General features: G+C 33.2%; 2 protein-coding genes across 2 annotated transcripts; both read left to right on the top strand.

The window, feature by feature from the left end:
- Positions 1–4,755: 4,755 nt before the first annotated feature.
- On the top strand, positions 4,756–8,523 carry LOC128724185 (gamma-aminobutyric acid type B receptor subunit 1; the record flags this gene model as incomplete). Its single annotated transcript, XM_053817951.1, has 14 exons — positions 4,756–4,977; positions 5,058–5,192; positions 5,288–5,458; positions 5,526–5,742; positions 5,827–5,992; positions 6,087–6,336; positions 6,406–6,555; positions 6,613–6,755; positions 6,828–6,951; positions 7,028–7,144; positions 7,279–7,486; positions 7,594–7,850; positions 7,932–8,069; positions 8,128–8,523. Coding segments are annotated over 14 exons (2,448 nt in total), but the record flags the coding sequence as incomplete, so codon positions are not given.
- A 5,368-nt stretch (positions 8,524–13,891) lies between these two features.
- LOC128724184 (protein yellow) lies at positions 13,892–16,312 on the top strand. The gene is made up of 4 exons (XM_053817950.1): positions 13,892–14,112; positions 14,956–15,062; positions 15,141–15,394; positions 15,485–16,312. Exons 1-4 carry the CDS (start codon positions 13,892–13,894, stop codon positions 16,160–16,162), a joined length of 1,260 nt encoding a protein of 419 aa, XP_053673925.1. The 3' UTR covers positions 16,163–16,312.
- Positions 16,313–25,418: the final 9,106 nt, after the last annotated feature.

Genomic DNA, 25,418 nt, shown 5'->3' with positions numbered 1-25,418 from the left:
AATGAGGACGTTGCAGCTCTCCCGGTTGGAGACAAATTGATGGGAGGGTATACAATACCTATTCGAAATATTGGAATAAAAAATGACCAAAGTAACAAATATCGTCTAATTTAACAACAACTTTTCATGTACGCCTTAACACAGTCTATGCAACATGTAGCAAAATATCATATTCTGCAATGCGGAAATGGGAGGATGCAACCCTAATTTATTGGTATATTCAAATATCGCTTAGCGATACAAATGGTTTTTGTTTGTTCTTTTTAACAAATGACTTTTACATTATGGACGAGAAAGAAATTTCCATTTTCAGAATAAAAGAAATTCACAAAAATGTAAAGTCGTCAACAAACAGTTCAGTTTCCTGCAACTTTTCTCTCTTCAAACATTTATTTAGACACTAAACTGGGCTTAGAAAATCCACCCATCTTCTTCCAATGCATGTTAAAATTTAAAAGTGGAAAATAATTTGGAACACATAGCGCTATGCCCTTATTCAGTATGATTCAATTTTCAATTGTGTTGAGTAGCGTTGGAAATGTGATTGATGTAATAAATTCAAATATCGATTTCAGAGCGTAATGATTACGAACGTGAAATGGTGTTTTGAAGGAGTACAGCAATATAGAAGAAATATAAAGAAAAATGGAAAACTGTTTCCAGGCAGCTTCAGTGACGAAACAAGAATAAGAGTTAGAACAGTAGAGACATTTTGAACGTCATAAATGCTCAGGATGGAACAACATGCTGCTTTTCCTCATTGTTATGTAAATATATTTATGTGAGGGATCCAAGACAAATGATAGTGGATAAAAAGGATTTTTGAAAGAGTTGAAGTGCAAAACACTAAGCATAAAAAATAGGTTTTACTAATTTGACAACGTGCAAGAAGAACGCGACAGATTAAACAGAAAATTTGTGGGTAAGAACGGCTTGATCAAACGAAACGAAGATTATGAAGTGAAATAGCAGTTGTGAAACAACAAGAGAAGAAAGGATTTGATAAAAAATCCTTTCCTTGATAGCTAAGATGGTTAAAAGGCTCGATTTGTTAAGAAAGGAGTTAATGATATTTTGAAAAAGCGAGGTACAACCAATTGGAAGGGATATGTCAAGAGCAACAGAGAAAGATGAATTAATTGAAATAGAAAACCTTCAAAGACGAAGCTAGGAATAACGTGTATAGAATGAATACAACTAAATAAGAAAAAAATAATAAACACATCAAAAATTGAATTGCACAAGCATATGTCAAAATGTCCCTTTATTTTTCCTTAAACTACGTCGACCCGAATGAAATCGGGTTTAGCAGCTTGTTTGAAATAGATGGAGAGGTGGAAGGACTTGAGTTGTTGCTTCGTAATCTCTTCTTTTCGCTTCAGATTTCTCTTCGATAATTTCCATCTAAACCTTTTACCCACGAGTCTTTCTTGAAGAACTAGCGAAAGGAATTAAATGAGGCATTCGAAACCGAAACACCCCTGTTACTGCAACATTCTAGTTAGTGTCACTTATTGTGTGCCAGAAAGATGATGCCAAAATTCCAATCACAAGTCATTCATTCTCTATCCCATACTCCAGTAACAAATTGATGAAAATCTTATTCTAGTGTTGCATTTACATTCTGGATCAGTTCAGTCTTTATTCCAATTTTCTTATTATTTTTCATCCGACGGAAGGGGTGCTAAGTAGCACCAGCACGATATTATCTGCTAATGGCATATACAGCTTTTCATTGATCGTTAATTGATTTATTGAAGCACTGAGCATCATATCATCTACTAGTGGAGCTTTTAGCTGATGGTTTATTAATCCATCGAACCGCTGAGACAACTCTGGCTGGTAGCTGACCAAATTAATATTATTACATCGACAATAGGTAACCTTAGTAATGAAGTTATTCCAGTAGCCTGTAGACTAAAGTCCAAAATTAGAAGCCCGTTGATAAAATGCAATATCTCAAACTCTTAAATAGACTTTAGTTTACTACTGCTCCTGAACCAAACCAAATCATAAACTGCTCGTTGATTGCTGCCCTTATTGAATAGGAAAACTACGTAATAGTTGATAGTGTGTTGATGATTTACTCTCAAGGAATCTAGCTGAAAGATCGATAATTTTGAATGAATAACATCTTCATACAACAGTTCAATGTCGTACTGTTAACCTTCGTGTTCCTGTTTATCTGTCACCCTATTTTGTCTCTAATCCTCGCGTACGGGAGTACGTAGAGCTCCAAAGAAAGCCTTTTCGTATTCCGTCTGTTTTGTTCATAACACTATTTTTCTTTGTCTTTATTCCTCATGTTTATTTGTTTGTGTAACTCATAAGTACCTCTTTTTCTTCCTTATTATCTTTCAATATTTTTTCTTTCATTGTTTTCTGTTTCAGTTGCTAGTTCTTAGTGTGGCTATATTTGTATTTTGTAATTTGTTTAATATCATCGCTTCTTTCTTTGTTTTTCTTTTGGATCTATGTCTTTTTGATTATGTTTCTCTTTTTCATTGTCAGCGAAACTGATTAAGTCTTTGTCTTAAAAGTCTGCCTTCGAAGACTCTTTTTTTCTTTCTAACTGTGGTTGTTGACTTCATCTACCTTCTACCTAAAACACCTCTTGGCATTTTATCCTACCGTTATTTCGTTAACAAATTCGCCAGTTATATTTGTATTGAAAACTCTAAAAGTAATATATATATATATATATATATATATATATATATATATATATATATATATATATATATATATATATATATATATATATATATATATATAAATATATTGATATGTATATATATATATATATATATATATATATATATATATATATATATATATATATATATATATATATATTCAACTTAGATTTGAAAATTTACTTACATTTTGATATTGTTTAATCTTTCGATAGACACAAAAAATTAATTAAAATTCATAATAGCACATTTTTTGGATATGCACATTTCGCAGCAGATGGCAAATGTGGCAAGTTGTTTGACAATTTTCGACACATCGACATCGAAAACAACACCATACTTTATGAGCATGCGCGTCAATACAACAGTATTAGCCAGCTTATAATGTAAAATACTCTATGGAAAAGAATTTTATTAGAGCTTTCTCTGAAAGCACAGCGTCTTGGATAGTGTTAGTATACGCGTGTGCTTCCTTCATCAGTGACAAATGATAAGCGCTCGTCTTGTGATTCGCACATATTTCAAATTCTGAAAATCATATCATTATTTACAATACACTACTTCATTGCTAGCAAACGTACTGAACCCCGTCAACGTTTCGTGTGTATAACATTTGGAGTACCGTTGTACTGTGTAAATAAATTGAGCCTTCCTGTATTCCAGTCATAAAATTTTTCGAGATAATGGTTATGCAAAAGTGTCACTGAAATGAAAATATGCAATACTACTCGTGATGGAAAAATTGGTAATAAGTGAAATGCATACCGCCGTACAAATTTACAGTTACTGAAAGTTTGCTGCATAGATAGCTAATAGGTCAATATAGCAATTAAATACGGTAAAAAAAATGACAGCAGAGAAAAGTTCATTTCCGAGGCAATTGAATGTCAATTACCATTTGCCTGTGTTTGTTTCTACGCAAAGATCTGTGGATGGTTGGTATTTTGGTAATATTTGTAAAATATGAGTGAGGTGTTTCAATCAAATGGATAATTACATCACAGCCTACAAAAATGGAAATGAAACGAAAACTGTAAGCTTATGATTAGCTTGTATGAATGCATTCTGACCTACACGAACACACTTGCATATATATATATATATATATATATATATATATATATATATATATATATATATATATATATATATATATATATATATATATATATATATATATATATATATATATATATATATATATATATATATATATATATGTATATAAATATATATATATATATATATATATATATATATATATATATATATATATATATATATATATATATATATAAAAATATATATATATGTATATATATATATATATATATATATATATATATATATATATATATATATCTATATATATATATATATATATATATATATATATATATATATATATATATATATAAATATATATATATATATATATATATATATATATATATGTATATATATATGTATATATGTATATATATATATATATATATATATATATATATATATATATATATATATATATATATATATATATATATATATAAATATATATATATATATATATATATATATATATATATATATATATATATATATATATATATATATATATATATTATATATATATATATATATATATATATATATATATATATATATATATATATATATATATATATATTTTATATATATATGGATGTGGGTGTGTGTGTGTGCATAGTGGAGAAATCTCACTTATATCCATCATTAGTCAAGATGGAACATCACAAATAGAACATTTGCGACAAATCATATTAACTTTGCAGTTGAAAATTGGTGTCTACACAATCAGTAACTCGAGTTGTTGAAAAAGTTTCTTATACAAAAAAAAACTTTTAAAATTTTTCAAAATGAAGGCTAGTACCCTAAAACAAGTGAATACCCATAATGAATTCGAACTTAGTGTAAGTATTTTGGATTATCATCATATACTGGCGAATTATATTAAAATAATTGTTCTGAATTATAAAGTAACATTTTTTGTATCTGAACACAGGCACATCATCTTTTGATATATCCAACCATAATCTGCCTGTTGATAGCGGTAATGTTTCCAGGCAGTGTTTCTGGCACTAATCAATTACACATTGGCGGCATCTTTCCTATAGCTGGGAAGGGTGGCTGGCAAGGAGGGCAGGCCTGCATGCCGGCTGCCAAACTTGCTCTACTAGATGTCAACGAAAATCCAGACCTGTTGCCGGGGTTCAATCTCACACTACACAGTAATGATAGTGAGGTGAATTTCATGAATTAAATTATCAATGTTTTGTTTACTTTACTAAACTATCAATTCGTTAACCTTGCGTACTTTTACAGTGTGAACCAGGTCTAGGTGCCAGTGTTATGTACAATCTTCTTTACAATGCACCTCAAAAGCTAATGTTACTGGCAGGGTGCAGCACCGTCTGCACAACGGTTGCAGAGGCAGCTAAAATGTGGAATTTAGTTGTAGTAAGTAATCGAAGAGCTTTGGCACTGAGTTATCAAACAAGTTTTAAATAATGCATCACGTACAACATGTTCCTGCTACTGTGGTTTTTTTTCAGCTATGCTATGGTGCTTCCAGCCCAGCTCTATCCGATCGCAGTCGTTTTCCTACTCTATTTCGAACACATCCATCTGCCACAGTGCACAACCCAACGAGAATAAAGCTCATGCAGAAATTTGGCTGGTCGAGAGTTGCTATTCTTCAGCAAGCTGAAGAAGTTTTTATTTCGGTATGATATTTATGAATATCTGAAATAATCACATTAGCGTAATTTTATTCTCACATATATCTTGCAGACGGTAGAAGATTTAGAAACGCGATGTAAAGATGCTGGCATTGAAATAGTGACAAGACAATCATTTCTTTCTGATCCTACCGATGCCGTGCGCAACTTACGACGGCAAGATGCCCGAATTATCGTAGGACTATTCTATGTGGTGGCTGCCCGTCGCGTATTATGCGAAATGTTTAAACAGCAATTATATGGAAGAGCATATGTATGGTTCTTTATCGGTTAGTTCCACTTCAAGCTCTTCAATATGATTTAACACAAGATTCATTCCATAAGCCAATATCACTATATATTTTGTTTTATAGGATGGTACGAGGACAACTGGTATGAGGTGAATTTGAAAAATGAAAATATTTCGTGCACAAAAGAGCAAATGAAAATGGCTGCGGAGGGTCATTTAACTACCGAGGCGTTGATGTGGAACCAGAACAATCAGAAAACCATATCAGGAATGTCATCAGAAGACTTTCGGTATGATCCCAACAACCAGCGAATATGATTGTATACTGAGTCAGTAAATGCAATTGAATGTCTATACTCTTTTGATTGATTATTTTATGATAAGAAAACGCCTGAATGCCGCATTGATTGACGAAGGCTACGATATTAGCCATAATCGGTACCCTGAAGGCTATCAAGAAGCTCCCCTCGCCTATGATGCAGTTTGGAGCGTTGCTTTGGCTTTTAACAAAACAATGCAACGATTAACGGAACAAAATTCGGGGAAAAATCTTAAGGACTTTACATACACTGATAAGGATATAGCAAATGCAATCTACGCTGCCATGAACTCTACACAATTTTTAGGAGTATCGGTAAGTTTTAACGCGTATCAAACAATATCAGAGTTTCAACTTAATTGTTTTCTTTTTTCTCGGTAATAGGGAGTTGTTGCTTTTAGCTCGCAGGGTGATCGTATCGCACTCACACAAATAGAACAAATGATAGATGGTCAATATTACAAGTTAGGATACTATGACACACAGGCTGATAATTTGACATGGTTTAACAAAGAAAAATGGGATGGAGAAAAGGTCAGACTCTAGAAAAACAATGGTTCAATTTGTATAGACTTTTATTTTTTATTCTAGGTTCCTCAAGATCGAACTATCGTCAGGAGAGTTCTAAGGACTGTTTCTTTACCATTGTTTATCTGCATGAGCACCATATCGAGCTTTGGAATACTCGTCGCAATAGCTCTTATTATATTCAATATATGGCATAGACACCGAAGGTGCATATTAAACTGATCTAATAATAGAGGAAAACTTCTGTACAATTTTCATGATTCTATTTTATTTTTCAGAGTTATACAATCATCTCATCCAGTATGTAATACAATAATGCTGTTTGGAGTAATAATATGTCTTGTTTCCGTCATATTGCTGGGTATTGATGGCCAGTTTATTACTGCCGATAATTATCCAAAGGTGAAATAATATGAACATTTTTATGGATGCTTAATGAACAATATTTTATATCTACGTGGCAATTTTGAATGTTTAGGTTTGTCAAGCGAGGGCATGGATTCTTTCTACTGGTTTTACTTTGGCATATGGAGCAATGTTTAGCAAAGTGTGGCGTGTACATAGGTTTACAACGAAAACAAAAACAGATCCTAAGGTATGTAAGCGTATATTTTCTAGAGCTTTTCTTGTCTTTAACAAACAGCTGAGCTTTCATAACCAACACAGTTAAAAAAGATATTCGACCGATCGAAAATAAATTGAAATGTTTGATTTGAATTTCCAATACAGAAAAAAGTAGAGCCATGGAAGCTGTATACTATGGTGTCCGGACTTTTAATGGTGGATTTAGTAATATTACTCACATGGCAAATGCAGGATCCTCTACAAAGAAGACTAGAAACGTTTCCTCTGGAGGACCCTCTTTCATCTAATGATGACGTTAAAATTCGACCTGAGCTAGAGCACTGTGAAAGTCACAACAATTCTGTGTGGTTAGGTAAGCTTTTCTTATGACATAATATTTGCAAACATTAGCCAACACGCGAAATTTAATCTGTTTTCATACACATACTGATTTAACTCTCTATGAAATCGACGTTTTAGGCGTAATTTATGGCTTTAAAGGATTGATATTAGTTTTTGGATTATTCTTGGCATACGAAACAAGATCTATCAAAGTGAAGCAGATAAATGATTCACGCTACGTGGGGATGAGCATTTACAACGTTGTAGTTTTATGCCTAATCACTGCTCCCGTTGCTATGGTAATAGCGTCGCAACAAGATGCTTCATTTGCATTTGTAGCATTGGCTGTCATATTCTGCTGCTTTTTAAGTATGTTATTGATTTTTGTGCCAAAGGTAAGTGTACAGTATTCCATAAACCACTATTGAACGTCTATAAAAGTTATTACAAATATCTTGAATTGATAATGCACTTAGGTGATAGAGGTGTTACGACATCCAAAAGATAAGGTTGAATCTAAATTTAGCAATGATACTGGAATTTCAAAGGAAGATGAAGAACGATATCAAAAATTGATATCTGAAAATGACGATCTTCAGAAATTGATCGCTCAAGTAAGTCCTAAGCTAAACAGAAAAATATGTTAATGTTAATACTATTTTGATTTTGTAGAAGGAAGATAAAATACGATTGCTCAAACAGCGGCTAACGGAACGAGAATCGAAGAATTCTGCTCAACCATTCAACGAATCTATAAATGGCAACACTGTCGGTGGTGTACAATTTAGTCAACCTTCTGGAACAGCTTCAGCTCTAAAGTAAAGTTCGAGTAGTGCAATTTGGACCGTAAGATAACGTTTTGTGTAATGTAACAGCGAAATGGAATGCTCCATTTGAATTTGAGTGAAGCCTATATTTCCAATCGAACCTAAACACTAAATTTTAGCAAATGAGACGTATTTATAGTGAAATGGAAATTCGTACGGTATGTCATACATATTTGAGAATGAGAAACAAAATATTAAAACTTATTTTCTTATGCGTAGGAGTTACGAAATGTATCTGAATGATACCGTAAATAAAATGTATATTTTAATAACACTCAAAAATGTGGTCACACTGTCTAGTAATAGTTAATGGTATGTATATTACTATAAGATCGAATGAGTTTTATTGTAACAAACCATGAAATCCATCCAATACCAATACCATGAAAATTCATTATCATTTTAATCCTTCATGATTATACTAATATACACTCTTGCAAATATTTCTCAGTACCTCGCTGTTTTCAAACACTTTATTGATGTTTCCTCAGGACGTGCTCCAACCAGCGTATTCTTTCAATGCCGTAGTGCCGTGGTTGCATTAAAGGAAAAGATAGGGTGGTGCGTGGGAAATTGGTGCTCTCGACATTTCTATAGCATCTGCCCAAAAATGAAGATTTGGCCCGTTGTTGATTTTCCTTCAACAAAACCAGCTTGATAACTTGCTTCTTTACTTACTTTTCAGGCGCTAAAACCGCTTAGCGGTTTTGACCTGCTTCAAGACACACCGAAACCGCTCAAGGTCGAGCGCCACCGTTTGATAATCACTAATCCCGGCCTTTTTGGCGAATGCATACACGCCATCACTCCATCTCAGTATATGCTTGTCTTCTGTCTCCACGCGGACAGCCTTAAAGGACTTTACGGGCTGGATCGTCGAGTGCCATTCAAATGACTTGACCAGCTCATTGGAGCCTAACGAGTCTTACTCGCTGCACGACAGTGTGGCTATCCTTCATTACATAGAGTTCGTGATTGTATCGGCTCTTCCATTTTCCTTAATAACTCCCGGAAAAAATCTGAGGCAAATGGAACAACTCTGCAGAAGAGAATTTGGGACAGGATCTTGTAGACAGCTTTCAGCACTGTGATGGCTGGGTAGTTCTCACAGTCTAGCCTGTAGCCCTTTGTGTATACTGGGTGGATGATCCCCAGGTTCCATTAGCCCCGAAAATTATTCCTGCTCACAGTCTTCCTTTTCGTTCTTGTGCTCCAGCTCCCGTCCCATCTTGGAAAGCTCCGCAACTAAGCCATTATCCCTGCTTATTTGTTGCACTTCAGCTATAAGATAACACTAGAAACTTCTTCCAACTATAGCGAGAGCACTTGATCTCCAGGCTGATGTGCCGTTCAATTTTTTATCCCACTCTCAAATCTAGATCCCCTGTCTGCGCACCGTTAATATGTTCGTCAAAGTACTGCGTACTGCATCTCAAAGTACTGCGTTCAGCATCCTGTAGTACTTGCGAGTTTCTCCAGTCTGAAAAATCCGCTGTATCTACTACTCCTCCGACCCCTGCAGAAAACGTTTCTACTTCTTGAACTATCGGATCTGATGATGGTCCTCGACAATTTATGATTTTCCACGTTCTGACGAGTTCCCACTGCAGTATGCGGCTGCATCATATCTATCTGTTTTAAAGAATTGAAGCAACATAGATGACAAAATTTTCATTTTATACTTTCAAGCGTATCTTTTATTTACTTACGACTGCTCAAACCAAATGGCATATGTTTCATGTACTCAGTATCCCGATGTATCTGAAGTGAGGACTATTATTATTTTTCTGAACTTCATGTTAAAATCATTGCTGATCTTCATTTGAAAAACGATTCAATTGCACTACCTCGTAACATTTTTGTACTTCTCCTCTATTTTACACCTGAATTGCTACTCATCATCTCATATCATATCATCTCTTTATTTGACTCAGACATTATCAAGTTTGAAATATTTTGAATTTATTGAAGTAGGAATTTTGCATGTAGGAATTAACACACGATACGCAGGACTAACTATCCAGCTACGATTATTTAACAGTCATGAAAGCCTTGGCTAAGCATAGCAAGGTAAGCCATGTTATTACGACGTGCTCAATTGTGAGGGAGCCAGTAAAGAAGAAGAAGGAACTTTGCGATATAATACCTGAGTTAAATTATAGCGTATGTAGTGCGATATGAGTTGGAACTTAACGTTTTGGGAATTTTGTAATGTTTGTAAAGAGCTGGTATGAACTAACTATATACCTGTAACTTCTTAAATCTCTTCTTAAATGGCACAACAACCGGTGTACGGTCAGGGTCTGCCTTTAGCGTAGCACTTACGCTAAAGCTTTTTATGATTGTCTGAACATCTTTCGCGAAGCGAGTTGAAGATGTTTTCGAGGTAATGGCAATTGTTTTATTAGGAGATAGGTAGTAAAACTTTTAGATCATCTGTGCTAAGAAAATGAAAACGAAAGAAGCAGTATGAATGTTATATACATGATTACAATAAACAATTGGAATAACAAAGGTGACAGGAGCACACCAGAAAAACAGTAAAATCTCTTTGATAAGCTTCATTTAGTTTGAACGATAGTATTGCTAACATTTAAACCAATTCTCTAATGTACGCAAAAACTCGACCTATACGACCCGAGTTTACTTATGTATTATGAAGCATGTTGTGAAATACTGACTTAAAATCCGTACATATCACGTTCATATTAGATTGTCTTTGTATTAAAACTTTAATTATTTTATTGTTTTTAATAAACTTTAAACCGACAATATAACCTACGGCCGTAATATGAGACAAAACTATGATTTCAACTAGACCTTCATTACTTTTCATAGGATGGCGGTAAACCTTTAATTTTTTGAAACATGCAAAAATTATGAAAATGTGCTTATCAATTCAAATCAAATCAGCTGTTATATGTTTGTTTTGTCCATTTTTTGCAATTTTCCTTGTTGTAGTATAATGGAAGTACAATTTGTTTAGCAAATGCAAAATATTTGAAATCTGACCATATTTTGCCATTTGTGTATTAATGTAAAAATTTGCATAAAGGTGTCGAATAAAAATGCTTAGATAAAAGATGCGAAAAATAAATCAAACACCCAATACGAAAATACTGGAAAGCGTCGCAGCCATATACCAAGCCAAGCGAAAATATCAATGATGAGAGATCAGGGATCTGGTATACACAAACACATACATTTGCTACATTTAATTATATGTAGATGGGCATGTTTATATATATATATATAAATATATATATATATATATATATATATATATATATATATATATATATATATATATATATATATATATATATATATATATAATATATATATATATATATATATATATATATATATATATATATATATATATATATATATATATTTATATATATTTATACACATATATATATATAGAAACATATATATATATATATATATATATATATATATAGAAACATATATATATATATATATATATATATATATATATATATATATATATATATATATATATATATATATATATATATATATATATATATATATATATATATATATATAAATATATTATATATATATATATATATATATATATATATATATATATATATATATATATATATATATATATATATATATATATATATATATATATCTATATATATATATATATATATATATATATATATATATATATATATATTTATATATATATATATATATATATATATATATATATATATATATATATATATATATATATATATATATATATATATATATATATATATATATATATATATATATATATATGTATATGTATATATGTATATATATACATATATATATATATATATATATATATATATATATATATATATATATATATATATATATATATATATATATATATATATATATATATATATATATATGTATATATACATATATATATATATATATATATATATATATATATATATATATATATATATACATATATATATACATATATATATATATATATATACATATATATATATATATATATATATATATATATATATATATAAATATAACAATATATACATACATGTGTGTGTGTGTGTCTATGCATTTGGTAACCTAAATATAACAATCAGTAACATAGTTTATATAGCTAACTATGCATTCAGTATAAAATAAACACGTTACCGTTGCCTTAGTTAAATTCATATGGCTACATTATTTTAAAAACAGAAAAGAGTTGACTACAATTTCAATGAACAACAAAATACGCGGGCTCACATTGTGTTCATTCTTTCAGCTTCAAATCATACATCTATTTTGAACGATTACATCACGGCCAACCCGAGCACATTTTGTACGTAAAAGTAGCAGGTTCTTTTTTGTTTATGCTCATCCAATCGTAAAATTTTACATCCGTTGTTAATTCGTATTTGTAAATTATATAAGAGCAAAAAATAAAATTGGGTGAGCTAAACATAAACCATCTGCTTTTATTAACTCGTGCATTAAATTTCTCAAAATGCGAACATTAATGAATAAGAATTGCATTTTTTACTTTCACTTGGAACACTCAAAAGCCAATTTTATGCTCTTCAGAGAAGAGCTCAATTTTGAACTATGGAAATAAGTAAACAAAGTAAAAACAAAAGTAGCTTTTGGATCGGCAAAGAACGGTACAACCGCATCAAAAATTTCAATGAATGTGGTATGTTTTTTTTATGCTATAACTGATGATGAGTGGTTGTTGTAAATGAGTTCTTTTATCATTATAGCAAAATTTCTTGTACTTGTTGCCTATGGCCACAAGACGAAAAATTGTATTTGAATGTTAAACTTTTTCATATGATCTTTCACGAGAGAGCTGCAAAACAGCAAGAAAACAAGTTCAGTGGTATGCTAAGCAAGTTTATAATTTAGAAGATCGCAGTCGTGATCGTTCGTCACGTAAAGACAAGTTAGCTTATGCAACTTATGGGAAACTAAGCGCTTTCGTCAATGCATAATAGGTTGAGTATTCCTCAATTGTGACGGGATTAACAGAAAACCCACAAACTCTTAACTCTGCTGGTTATTGTCTCTACGATCAAACACGAATTATCGACGCTATTTGATTTCCTTTTTGTGAGGTAATATTGTGTAGATCTAGGTGGATAGCTCAGGCCGATCATTTCCGATCTAGTGCGATCGGTTGTGATGGACAAGCAGCTGGATTTCACAATACAATGTTGGGATAAAAGAGACACAGCTAGAAGAGAAAAACAGAGATAAGTATAATGTAAAACCGGTGCTAGGCGTTGAGAGGGCTGACTAAGTGGAATCTGTAAATTAAAGCCGGTTTTACGGGCGCCAGTACGGAAACCTTCAGAGCTGATGGTCGCTAGTTGTTGTGAAGCCTATTCGCTACGGTTTTCTCACATGCAAACATTCGTTTCGGTTGTCGGTCGGTTAATACCATCAATTTTGGATTGTTCGCGTTCCTGATCGGACGCATCGCGATCGTGCTATTCTTTGTAGAGCAATCTATTGAACGTAGCTGGTGGCAATCTGCACCAAAGTCGGTTATCGTATCTCAAATAACAGCAAGTATGAAAGTTTGCGAGTTGAATATAGTCCTCGTTTTGTTAGTAATTCTTGGAGCTGATGGTGTAAAGTTAAAAGAAAAGTTCAAGTGGCGCGAAGTATCTTTCGCTTGGCCATCAGATGAAGTGAAGCAAGAAGCATTGGAATCTGGAAAATACATCGTTCATAACAATCTTCCTCTCGGTTTAGAACGCTGGCGGGACAAGTTGTTCATCACTGTGCCAAGGTAATATAATAATAAATCTTCTACAGTTTGAAGTCACCAGAAAAAGTTGTAATTAGTTTCAGATACTGCATTGAATTAATTTTGTAATTTGTAATTGTGTGATGGTGACATGCATATATAGAACTAAAATATATTTTTTGAGTTAAAATTGTCCACCTTTCCGATTACCTACGTAAAGTGTTGCGTTTGCCAACTATGCGATTCATGTTACACAAAAGGGATAAAGAACACTGCTTCTTCGTTATAAAACCTTGTTCATATAAAACGATGATAAAAATACTGAAAAACTTCTGTGCATGATAATGCCAGAAAAGGTAAACTTTCATAAAAAACAGTCTTATATGTAATTTGACCTTTTCAGTATTTACTGAAATGAAAAGACGTTATCCTTGAATACCGGAATAGTACTGGTTTTTGCAGCAAGATATGAGTACAAGTTAAAAGATCAACCGTATGGAATTTTCTTTTTTTTATCCTCACTCTTTTTTGAGCTTTAATGATCCGGTTCAAAGATGTTACATAGAAAGGGGCGGGGAACTAGATGAGCGAAAGGAATAAAATGCATAGGTGCATATAAACTTGTTAAACAAAACTAAATGATTTAAATAAAAGTTAAATATTACAAATGATCGTCCGTAATTATATGTACTAAATATTCTTCCTTAAAATATTTTTTTCACTAGAGCATGTACTTTTTCTTTTTACTTTTTGTTTTAGAGATTTTCCTTATCATTTTGAGCTGTTCTCTCAAAGTAATAGCAAAAAAATGTTTCTTTGTTGTTTTTAATCATTATAAACCTTTTCATTTTCCTTTTTTTGTCGTTTTTTCAACTCTATTTGTAGATGGAAGTCAGGTGTGGCCGCATCCTTGACATATGTTAACGTTTCAGATGAAATGAGTCCACAATTACAACCTTATCCAAGCTGGGATGAAAACACACTTCCGACAAGTAAAAATCTAGCTGCGAATAATTAATCGATGTGTTCCTAAGCATACTATTTTCCGTACAATTTCATCCATTTTATAGAACGTAATCCAACATCAGATGAAGGCACGCATTACTTTAACAATAATTCAACGATAATTTCAACATTTCGTGTAAGAGCCGATGAATGTGATCGTTTGTGGGTAATGGACACCGGACTGGCAGATATTCTCGGTGACGCCGTGCAATACGCTCCTCCTTCTCTAGTTCTTTTTGATTTATTTACCGATAAGCTCATACGGAGACACTTTTTCAACAGCACGCTGTTAAAGGAGGATTCCTTTTTTGCAAATGTGGTAAGTAAATCCAAACATTTAGATACTGTTGAGAAGCTATGGAGCTGATTTACTCGGTGATTATTGATACAATTGCTAATTTTCTCACAGATTGTTGATACCGAGCGTGGCGATTGTGATAATGCCTTTGCCTATATTCCGGACTTAGGCAGCTATGCTGTTATCGTATACTCGTTAGCGGAAGATCGGTCGTGGCGGATTAAACATAATTTCTTCCACTTTGATCCCCTTGCTGGCGATTATAATATCGGCGGAGTAAATTTCCAATGGACAGACGGAGTCTTTGGAATGGCCGTAGGAAAAAGGCTGCCGGATGGAACCAGACCAGTCTATTTTCATGCTTTTTCAAGCACCAAAGAATTTATGGTATCAAATACGGTCCTAAAAAATGAGTCGTATGCACAAACCCCTCAAGCGTACTATGATTTTAAGCTGCTAGGTGACCGTGGACCCAACTCGCAATCATCGGCCGAGTTTTATGATTCAGAAACGGGCGTTATTTTTTATACGCAGGTCAACAAGGACGGTGTTGGTTGCTGGAATACACTAATGCCATTGAATACTGATACACAGGGACTGGTCGACTCAGATAGTGATGCTCTCGTCTTTCCAAATGATCTGAAGGTTGATAATGAAGGAACTTTGTGGGTACTATCTGATCGATTGCCAATGTTCATATTTACTAGCTTGGATGCGCAACAGTATAACTATCGTATTTTGGTAGGTGAAACTCAAGAAATTATAAAAGGTACACCATGTGATAAATGAGCAAAAAGAATATTTTGCATCAATTCTCGTTTTAAACATACCTGTAAACCAAAAGGGCAAACGAGGCAACAGTTTTTTGTATGAGCAAAGCATTTATCAACTTCTACTTCCATTGTATTTAATAAAGCAAAACTCGATGTTTCAGCTTTGTTTATTTGTTTTAATTCAGTGTAGCTTCTCACAAAATAACAATGATAATACTCCCCAGGGTACAATTTTAAACAAGTTTGAATGGCGCAACCCAGCTGAATAAGCATCTAAACAGAAGTCCTCATATCTCGACTATCCTCAGGAGCCTCGCGTGAGTTCTTTGCGTGTATTTTATTTGGAACATTCACGTTATATTCAAATTCAAACTACATTAAACGGCTGAATATCCAAATTTTATTATCCATGCTAAATTTAAATAATCTAATCAAAATTATAAACGCAACTTATTCATTCTAAGCCTCCATGCCTAAAGCTCTTCAAAGCAACAAAAGTAATGTTTGCCCCGTTCCATAAAACGTCCAAAGAAACATTAACAAAACAATAGGTTTAGGCCTGGTTGCTAATGTAGACTAAAAATTCATAAATATGGTTGAAGGCGAATGGTTGACGTCCATTTTCCATTGTTACAAAAACATTGAACCAATGTTCGAAGTGTTTTGTGTGTGTTCGAATGCCTATAATCTAATCAACTGCAATAAATAACAATATATTGCATGTTACATTATTCAGTTGGGTGCCAGTTGGTCGGATAATTTAAAAAAAAATAAATACAACAGCACAGGTTATGGTCTGCTCTAGGAAAATCTGTAGCTGTTTGTTGATCCCGGTCTTTTTTGAGCACGTATCCACACAATTGCCACATCTCAGTTTCGACCTAGTACACCTCCTCTGTCCATGTGGACAATCTAAAAGAACTTTACAGGCTGGCTAGCCATTCTAATGACATGATCAGTCTACTGTAACCTGGTCAGTTTAATTCGCTCATCCATTGTCCTTCTACACATACGGGACCAAAATGCTTCTGAGCATCTTCCTCTCGAACGCGACTAAGAGGGTTTCGTCAACTTTGTTAATGTCCTAGTCTCCGAGTATTGCAATAAAAAAGTTAGTATATTCTAGGAAAAGTAGATTGCATGAAGACCCCTCTAAGGACCTCTCTCCCCATTGGAAAAGGTGAAACTATGCTACTCCTAAATGTCGAGCCGGAGCAAGATGAAGATATTTTGCGGAAGCAGGGGTGTTATAGGTGAATTTGTAGGTAATATGCACACTGTATACTTTATTAATCATCGTCCCGATGAAAACTTGTCATATGGTTATTATTGGCTTGTGTCCTAAGTACTTTTAATACCTCTTTGCTTCGGGCCATCTTCTTCTTCTTCTTCTACTACTAAATTTTTGACACGGTATGATACAAGAGTTTAGCTTCCTGGGCCCCTTTTGTATTACTTCTTATTTTTTACTGTTCCCAAACCTTAGTTATTTGTAGGACCGGCAACTACAGGCCATATGTCTATGCTTCTGGGCCCAAGCTAACCATAATTGATATATAAACTTAATACCTTCTAGTAGGGCAAAGACCAGCCCCTAAAGGTGCATTATAATCGCGCCATCTAGCAATGATCGATTGATCAATAAACAACAACACGTCCTTTTTATATTTACTTACGATGATTATTTAAAAAAAAAAGTGCGTACATTGCGGTAATGCTAGTTTTCTAATATTTACTGAAACAAAGGTATTTAGCCATTTAAGTAAAGATAGAAACATATGTAGACTCAGTACAGAATGTAGCAATGTAACACCTTTGTGAATGTTGAAAAAAATTCTTAAAGTTCTCACCGAAGTAAGAAGCAATAGCGGATGCAGGAGCTTCGGCGAAGAGAGCGCTACGGTCCAGTAAAAGAGTTTTACCAAGAGATAGCAGATCACAGCAGTAAGGATGAAAATCTGGTCGGTTATCTAACATTGGTAATCTCACGATTGGTATTTAAGTACTTTGAGGAATTTATAAACGATCAGATCAAGAAACAGCTATAGGCAGATGACATCATGCTACTGTTAGCTAGCGTTACTATATTGGTATTACGATGTTGAATACAAGATTTTCTCCGTTATCTTGCAAGAAAGATTAATCGTATTCGCAGAAGAAATATTGGAAAACAAGCAAGGTCTTCGAAGCGGAAAATCAACCGCAAACCCAGATTTTCATCATGCGGCAGATCTTTAACACCTTACGTACCAAGCATTTTTAAAAGAATTTCATAAATTTGATGTTAAAGAATAATAGTTGTTCTAAATACTAAAAAATTGCATTTTAAAATCAAGCGTTTTTGCCGTCACCCAAAAATGGGTAACGCGGCATTATGGAAAATTTACCGTCACCCAACTTTGAGTGACGCAATACGCAAGGTGTAAAGAAGAACAGCAGCACCAATCATTCCATCACTTCATATACTTCAAAGCAGCATATAGCAGTATAGCCCTGGTATCCCATAGAAGCAATGGGTTCTTTTGGAATCCCGGTCAAGCTTACCAGGCTTGTAAAAATGACCATTGCCAACGTCATAACGACATCATTAGTTTGCGGTTGTCCTATGTAGCAATTATGCAGACTACCTTCGGTACGGGAAAACCTTCGATTGGAAATGCTAACCAATATGATGAATAAATGAAAACCAATATGATGAATCAACAGCATCAACACCAACTGCGGTCCACTTGGAAGTACAAATGAAAATGCAAATCCAGGTAAGAGTGTAACATACAGATAAGTGAGCACACTTTCGAAGCTTCATCCAAAGCTAAACCTATCTTAGGTCAAAACTCAGCATCGGCAAAATCGTTGAAGCAAAATCACTTGCTGAGGCTACCAAATTCGTCGTATTCAAAACATTTATAATTGACAGACAAGACCCCTCTCATAGACAACCTCGGAAGGAGTTTTGGAATATGTATGTGTATGTGTAGAAGTACAATGGAAGAGCTGATACAATGACGAGCTGGATGAACAGTACAATAGCCTCACTGCCGTGCAACGAAGATCCGTCTAGATCAGATATGTTGTATACATAATTAGAATGGCACCGGACGATCCAACCCATAAAGTCCTTTCAATCGCCAGTTGTGGCGTGGTAGGGTCAATCTGAGATCGAGTGTAAAGTTGATGGGTCCACCAAAAAGGATGGAATTAAAGATTGCCAAACGGTTGGGCTCGAAAAGTCCTAAAGCAGAGACAGGGTTTTTGTGCCTCATTTCATTTAAACCCGCCGAGAATTTGATTTTTGAACGGCATTCTGAATCGAATAGGCTCTTCTATATTTCCTGCTTGTGTTTCTGAGTTGTTGATTCTAACTCATAATATAGAGTAAGAAAAAGCATATGTACTAAATTCCAATTCAATCAGACTATTCAGAATATGAAAATAGTGCCACATGAGACATATTGTATGTGTGTAGTAAGTACTGAAGAATGAATAACCAAAGCTTACAGCTACTGCCCTGACAAATATAAAAGCTTACAATGTCATGCATGCTTCCTCTGACAAGTGCGATCTAACGGCTACAATGACGTCACAAAGTAAAATTAAGAATTTGACACGAAAACCCCTAATGGGGTAAATCTCTGAAGTCTCTTTCTCTCTATCGATCTTCTATCTCGTTTTAAAACACGAAGTTGAGCTTGAGAGCTCTTTTCGGAAACGTTATAGTTTTCTGTTACTGATTCCTTTCAAAATGTCTCCAACAATTGAATATACAATGATAATGATGAAATCAACCGCGTTTTATATAAAATCATATATTATGAGCATGAAAACACTTTATGCAACAATATTAGAGGATACATCGGCCAAGAAACCCAAAATAAAATCATCCTCATCGCTAAATTTACATAAAAGTAATTAAACAATATTTGTTGAGTCTGTGATCATTTGAATGAAACCATGTAAGTGTTATATTTGTTTTTAGATTTGTTAATATTAGCTACGGTGAAAATTATATTTTTGATCAAGATCTCATTCATTGGAAGATAAATCATTCCCCTAATGAACAATAAAGTATTTTCATAAAACACGAACATATAGTACAAGAGTGGAGAAGGATCTTAAAAATAGAATGCAAGTAGTATAAAGCTAGCAAACACAACGAAACTCAATTGCGATACATTGGGATAAGTTTCAAAAATTTGAATAAATTTTACTAGCTAACCTATTCATAAAACAAAAATTTAAATTTTAAATTTTTTGGGAACTTGCTGGTAAATAGAAAAAGTATATATACTATAAAGTGAATTATTTTGACTACAGCAGCTAACTAACCGCTATTATTTATCGTAAGTTTAGTCATATGGTCAGTAAAGAATATAATACAAATTTCATTACATGCACGTATTCATTTTCAGAAGTTTTCAAATCTTGTTAGTTTATTCCAAGTAACTTTCCTGCCCTTCTGTTATTACAGTCCTTTTTTCTATAGCAATATACACATTTTTATTTATTTATTATAGTACAATAAATGCGTCCTTTTATCCTATTTCTTCACATGTTGTACTTGGTACTGATGAAATGTAGAAAAATCAGTAGTTGGACACACTGATCTATGTGCTTTGAAGATTGACGAAAGAACAACACAACAAGACACATAAAACTGAAGGTCAACCAAGATAAGAAGCTAACCTTAAAGTGAGATACGTTGTTCATTTAAAACAAAGTGATGCAATAAAAGAGAGCATTTAGACGACTGGACTTTTTACGAATTGAAAGTGATTAAATTATTTATTTTGCTTTACAATCTCTATTGCATTTTTGTAAACCTTCTTCCAAGATGTGCAATCTTAGATTAAAATAGAGGTAGAATCTAAATGACCATATTAATTAATATATTTGTTTTGACGATATATTCATGGTTTCGAAAAAAAATATCTTTGGAATCATTGTTTTGAAAAAATTGTAACATGAAAATATGGATTTCAAATACTAGTAATACTTTTCACCAATACTCGGCTTTGTTCAAGATACCTTCCCAATGAAACCTATAAAATTGATTTGTTTTGCCGAATAACGAAGAAATAAGTTCTACTTCGAGAAATTTATTTGTCTTACGTGATGTTTAGGTTAAATGACATGATGAGTTGCAAACAGCTTCTCATTGGTTTAGGATCTTTCAATTAATAATACATAAAACGACACCTATAGTTCAATCCCTAGTTCCCTGCGCTTTGTTCATTGCGGCTCGCTAACTGTTAAAACAAGGTGCTATCTGTTCTGGATGTAAAACTATAAGATAGCAGGTAAACTCCTAAACAGTTTCTGCCGCAATACTTAGGAGAAATATGAAGATTGGAAATCATACGGCTTTTCCATACTCGATGTGCGATTATTCAACTATTACCACTATTAGCTTTCATTATTACTGTGGCGTTTGATCAAAGCATATGCGCATGCGTAAAAATATAATAAAACTTTATTGGTATTTGTGACAAAAATTATTTGTGAAAAGTGATAATAACTGATAAAGATTCAAACCTATGCAACAAAAGCTGAAGAAACCATACAAAATGTATATATATATATATATATATATATATATATATATATATATATATATATATATATATATATATATATGTATATATATATATGTATATATATATATGTATATATATATATATATATATATATATATATATATATATATATATATATATATATATATATATATGTGTATATATATATATATATATATATATATATATATATATATATATATATATATATATATATATATATATATATATATATATATATATACATATATATATAAAGTTATCAAAAACGAAATACGATGGCTGAACATCCATACATGTACCGCATAAATGCCAAATTACTGTACGATGTTCTGACTTTAGTTATGTGAACCATCATCATTTTTTTGTAGCTAAAACATGGAACAAAATATTTCGGCTTGATCGATATTAATTTGAAGAAATGTCGCTCGTGTATTTTCATGGCAAAGATATATTCTATAACTCCCAAATAGACGGAAGAAATGGTAGGGAGATGCTATTTTTAAGCACCATTTTTTTAACTTGAACGTTGTTAGCACTTCCAGAACCGTAAGATATTCCTGTCATAGATGATAAGTGGAGAACGATTTATTAGTAGATCATGTCGTTCTTTTTTAAGGACACTTGTAATCTGCTACTAGGCCACTACTTGGGACATTCCATAATAATATCGGTTGATCAATCGATTTGGAACGTAACGTTTCGTGCGTGGTTGCTGATAACATTTATTCCACAAGACAATTTTAGCAATTGCATGAAACTGAAATTATTCCAAAAAGCGAAAGCATTTTTAAACGCGACAATGTTTTTAACACAAATATTGAATGTTTCTACTAAAAAGAGTCTGCTATTCGCAAAACGAAATTTATAAATCATGGTTTTTACTAGCTAGCATATTTTACTTCATAACATGAATCCCAGGAGCTCAATTAAGGTTCTGTTCAATAAACTATTTTCAAATATTTCATCTTACCACTGCTGTTTCAATGCTACTACTGATGCTGTTCCCTCCGCTGGTTGTTATTGTGTGTTTACACACCACTGTTGTTGTTTATTGTGCTCCTTGCCATGCTATCGTGCTGTGCTGCCGCAGCCAGGGGTGAAGGATCTTTTGCAACGGTTTTCAATTCTTCTCGTTTCCAACGCAAAAAAAATACTTCAACAGTGTAGGAGAAGCAATGCGAAACGAATAGATATGTTTTACTGCTGCTGGCTCTGTGTTCACACACAGTACCATTGTGTGTTTCCGTATGTCACTTTGGGTTGACATATATTGCTTAACCTTTCGGTAGCCATATAACTTAATTTTTATGCGGGTTCTACAGACTAAGCACCTACTGAGCATAACGAAATCTTATTAACACCATGAACTGGCGAGCCAACCAACAATCCCGAGAACCAAACAAACCAAACTTAAAGATGGGCCAAAAAGGATCCTGTTTTGTCAGGATGGTTTCAAACGATGGCGGTAGAGGCGGTGATTGAAACTAATTAAGCTGTATAAACATAAAAATATTATCCCAATCTATTTCGACAAGGTCGTTGTCGAATGAAATTTAGCTATACTCCTGGGTTTTACAGGCGCTGGCTCCGTCGTTCACTGGTCTATGCCCTTGCTCAGTGTTTCCAGGTTACCTTTATGCTTTCTCCTAATGCTTTCCTTCCTAAATATTCGATTTCGTTTATATAACACAAAGAATTGCTGCTATTTCAGCACGATATTTGTAGACCTTCAATTGCACTGCTCTTATGTATGCTCGAAGGTACGAATGTAGTAGGTTCACGAAGATTGTTATTGTTTTATACACCGAATCACAGAAACTTACAGAAATTAAGCCTTTCAGGGAAAAGTGGTTTCTTAATGAACTCTTCGAATTTTCGTCGAATTTTGTTTTCAGCTTAGTGATAGGAACAGATTTTTGCACAAATGCAACATTATATTGTACTCAACAGGCTTCTAATTTTTCCAAATGCATGCGTTGCAGTACTACTAGGTACCTGAACAAAGGGTTTCATACATTTAACATAACGAATGACATCGTAATCAATAAGTATTTCATTTTGAAATAATTCGATTTTGCTTTTCGGGATATATATATAAATACTTATATGTAGCGCCTCTATGAGCGCTGTAGTCAAGGTTCAGGACATCAAAAACAATCGTAGTAAAAAATGCTATGCATTCTACGTAGCTCGTTTTTTGATAAACTTACTAATTTATACAGTTGTATATATTAAAAAGACCGCTTCGTTTGGATAATGTTATGCCTCTAAATTTACGTTACATTTGTCGATAAACCACATAGCAATTGTATATAATACATCAAAATGGCAAGGATTAAATAATTCCGCTAAATTCGGTTTAAGTTGATTAATCATAAAGTATATCCTTTGTTACGGCAAACATAGATTCACGTACAGCAAGAATAATCATAGAATTTGTCATAGTGCTTTTGATCTACCTGCCTTATTGAGTTGCGATGTATTTCTGTTCTTATAGACAAAGAGAAGCTAACAGAATGCTTCCATGGCAAGAAGGTACAATTTCTAAAACACTCTAAATTACGATATCCTGCTATCTTTGTCTACCTCTATTGTTTACCTGTGTGATCTCCAATGACCTGCAGCAAGAAGGAACGATGCGAGAAAGAAGAAATAGTGGGCTGTTACCAATAAAATGACATATTTGTTTAAGGCATTGTAGGCCGATAATCGAAAGCAACCAGTATTCAAGCTATTGGGCGGAATCCTGTACGTCCCATATTTGTTTATCTTATCTTTTTTGTTGTCATACCAAGCTAACACCTATTGCAGGTCTAGTCGGTTGTTGAAATAGGTAGACTCAAGTAAGCGCTAACGAGCTTTAACATTGTTTGTTTAGAAGCATTCATATGCGATGCCTGTATCCAACCGATTATATTAACGAAGTATTTTATGTTTAGGTATGCTAAAGATCGATAACACAAGCACAATAATGTTTGTTACACTCGCCACGAAACAAAAGCAAATTTTGTTCTAGTTTAACAGCACGTACTCATTTCATATCAATTTTATTTCGTAATAATGTTCGATTATACAACGCATAAGCGCCATAATCAACCATGCTCGAAAACTTACCCAAAATCATAAATTTTACGAATATTTTAAGAGCGGCGAATACATAGCGTTCGGAGAAAAAATCGTGTTCTACAAATACAGCAATAATGCCAAAGAGAAAAGTGTATGATAATAACGGTACCAGGGGTTTTCCAACAGTAGCTGCATAAAGACACTCCAATGCTTTAAAAGTTTTGCCGCTTCGCAGAATATAATCTGGCCAATAACCGCCGGAGGGAGATGGTTATACAACAGAACAATAAAGCGAAACCCAAGAATCGGTGCTGCAAAATCCTGGGTGTGGAAATCTCAGCTCCTTGCCGTTGCCGCCCTTTGATTTGCTGCTACGTCACTGACGGTATAATGCTTATGTACACAATGTTACCGTTCGTTATCTGTATTTAACTTCTCAACCCCAAATCCTTATCGCCCCTACGTGTATATACGAGTAAAATTTATGTATGGTCCCACCTACCTTTTCGAAGGTCCATGTATATAAATATACATATATATTTATATATAAATGGCTATCTTTCGGCAAGGGTCTTGGTTGTTAATTTTGCAAACGTATCAAATTATTTGAGCATTCAAACGATTATACCC

Source organism: Anopheles nili, chromosome 3 (assembly GCF_943737925.1).
Source record: "Anopheles nili chromosome 3, idAnoNiliSN_F5_01, whole genome shotgun sequence".
In the NCBI taxonomy this organism is placed as follows: Eukaryota; Metazoa; Arthropoda; class Insecta; order Diptera; family Culicidae; genus Anopheles; species Anopheles nili.
The sequence above is the reverse complement of the archived record's forward strand: the minus strand, read 5'-3'. Positions and strand labels throughout refer to the sequence as shown.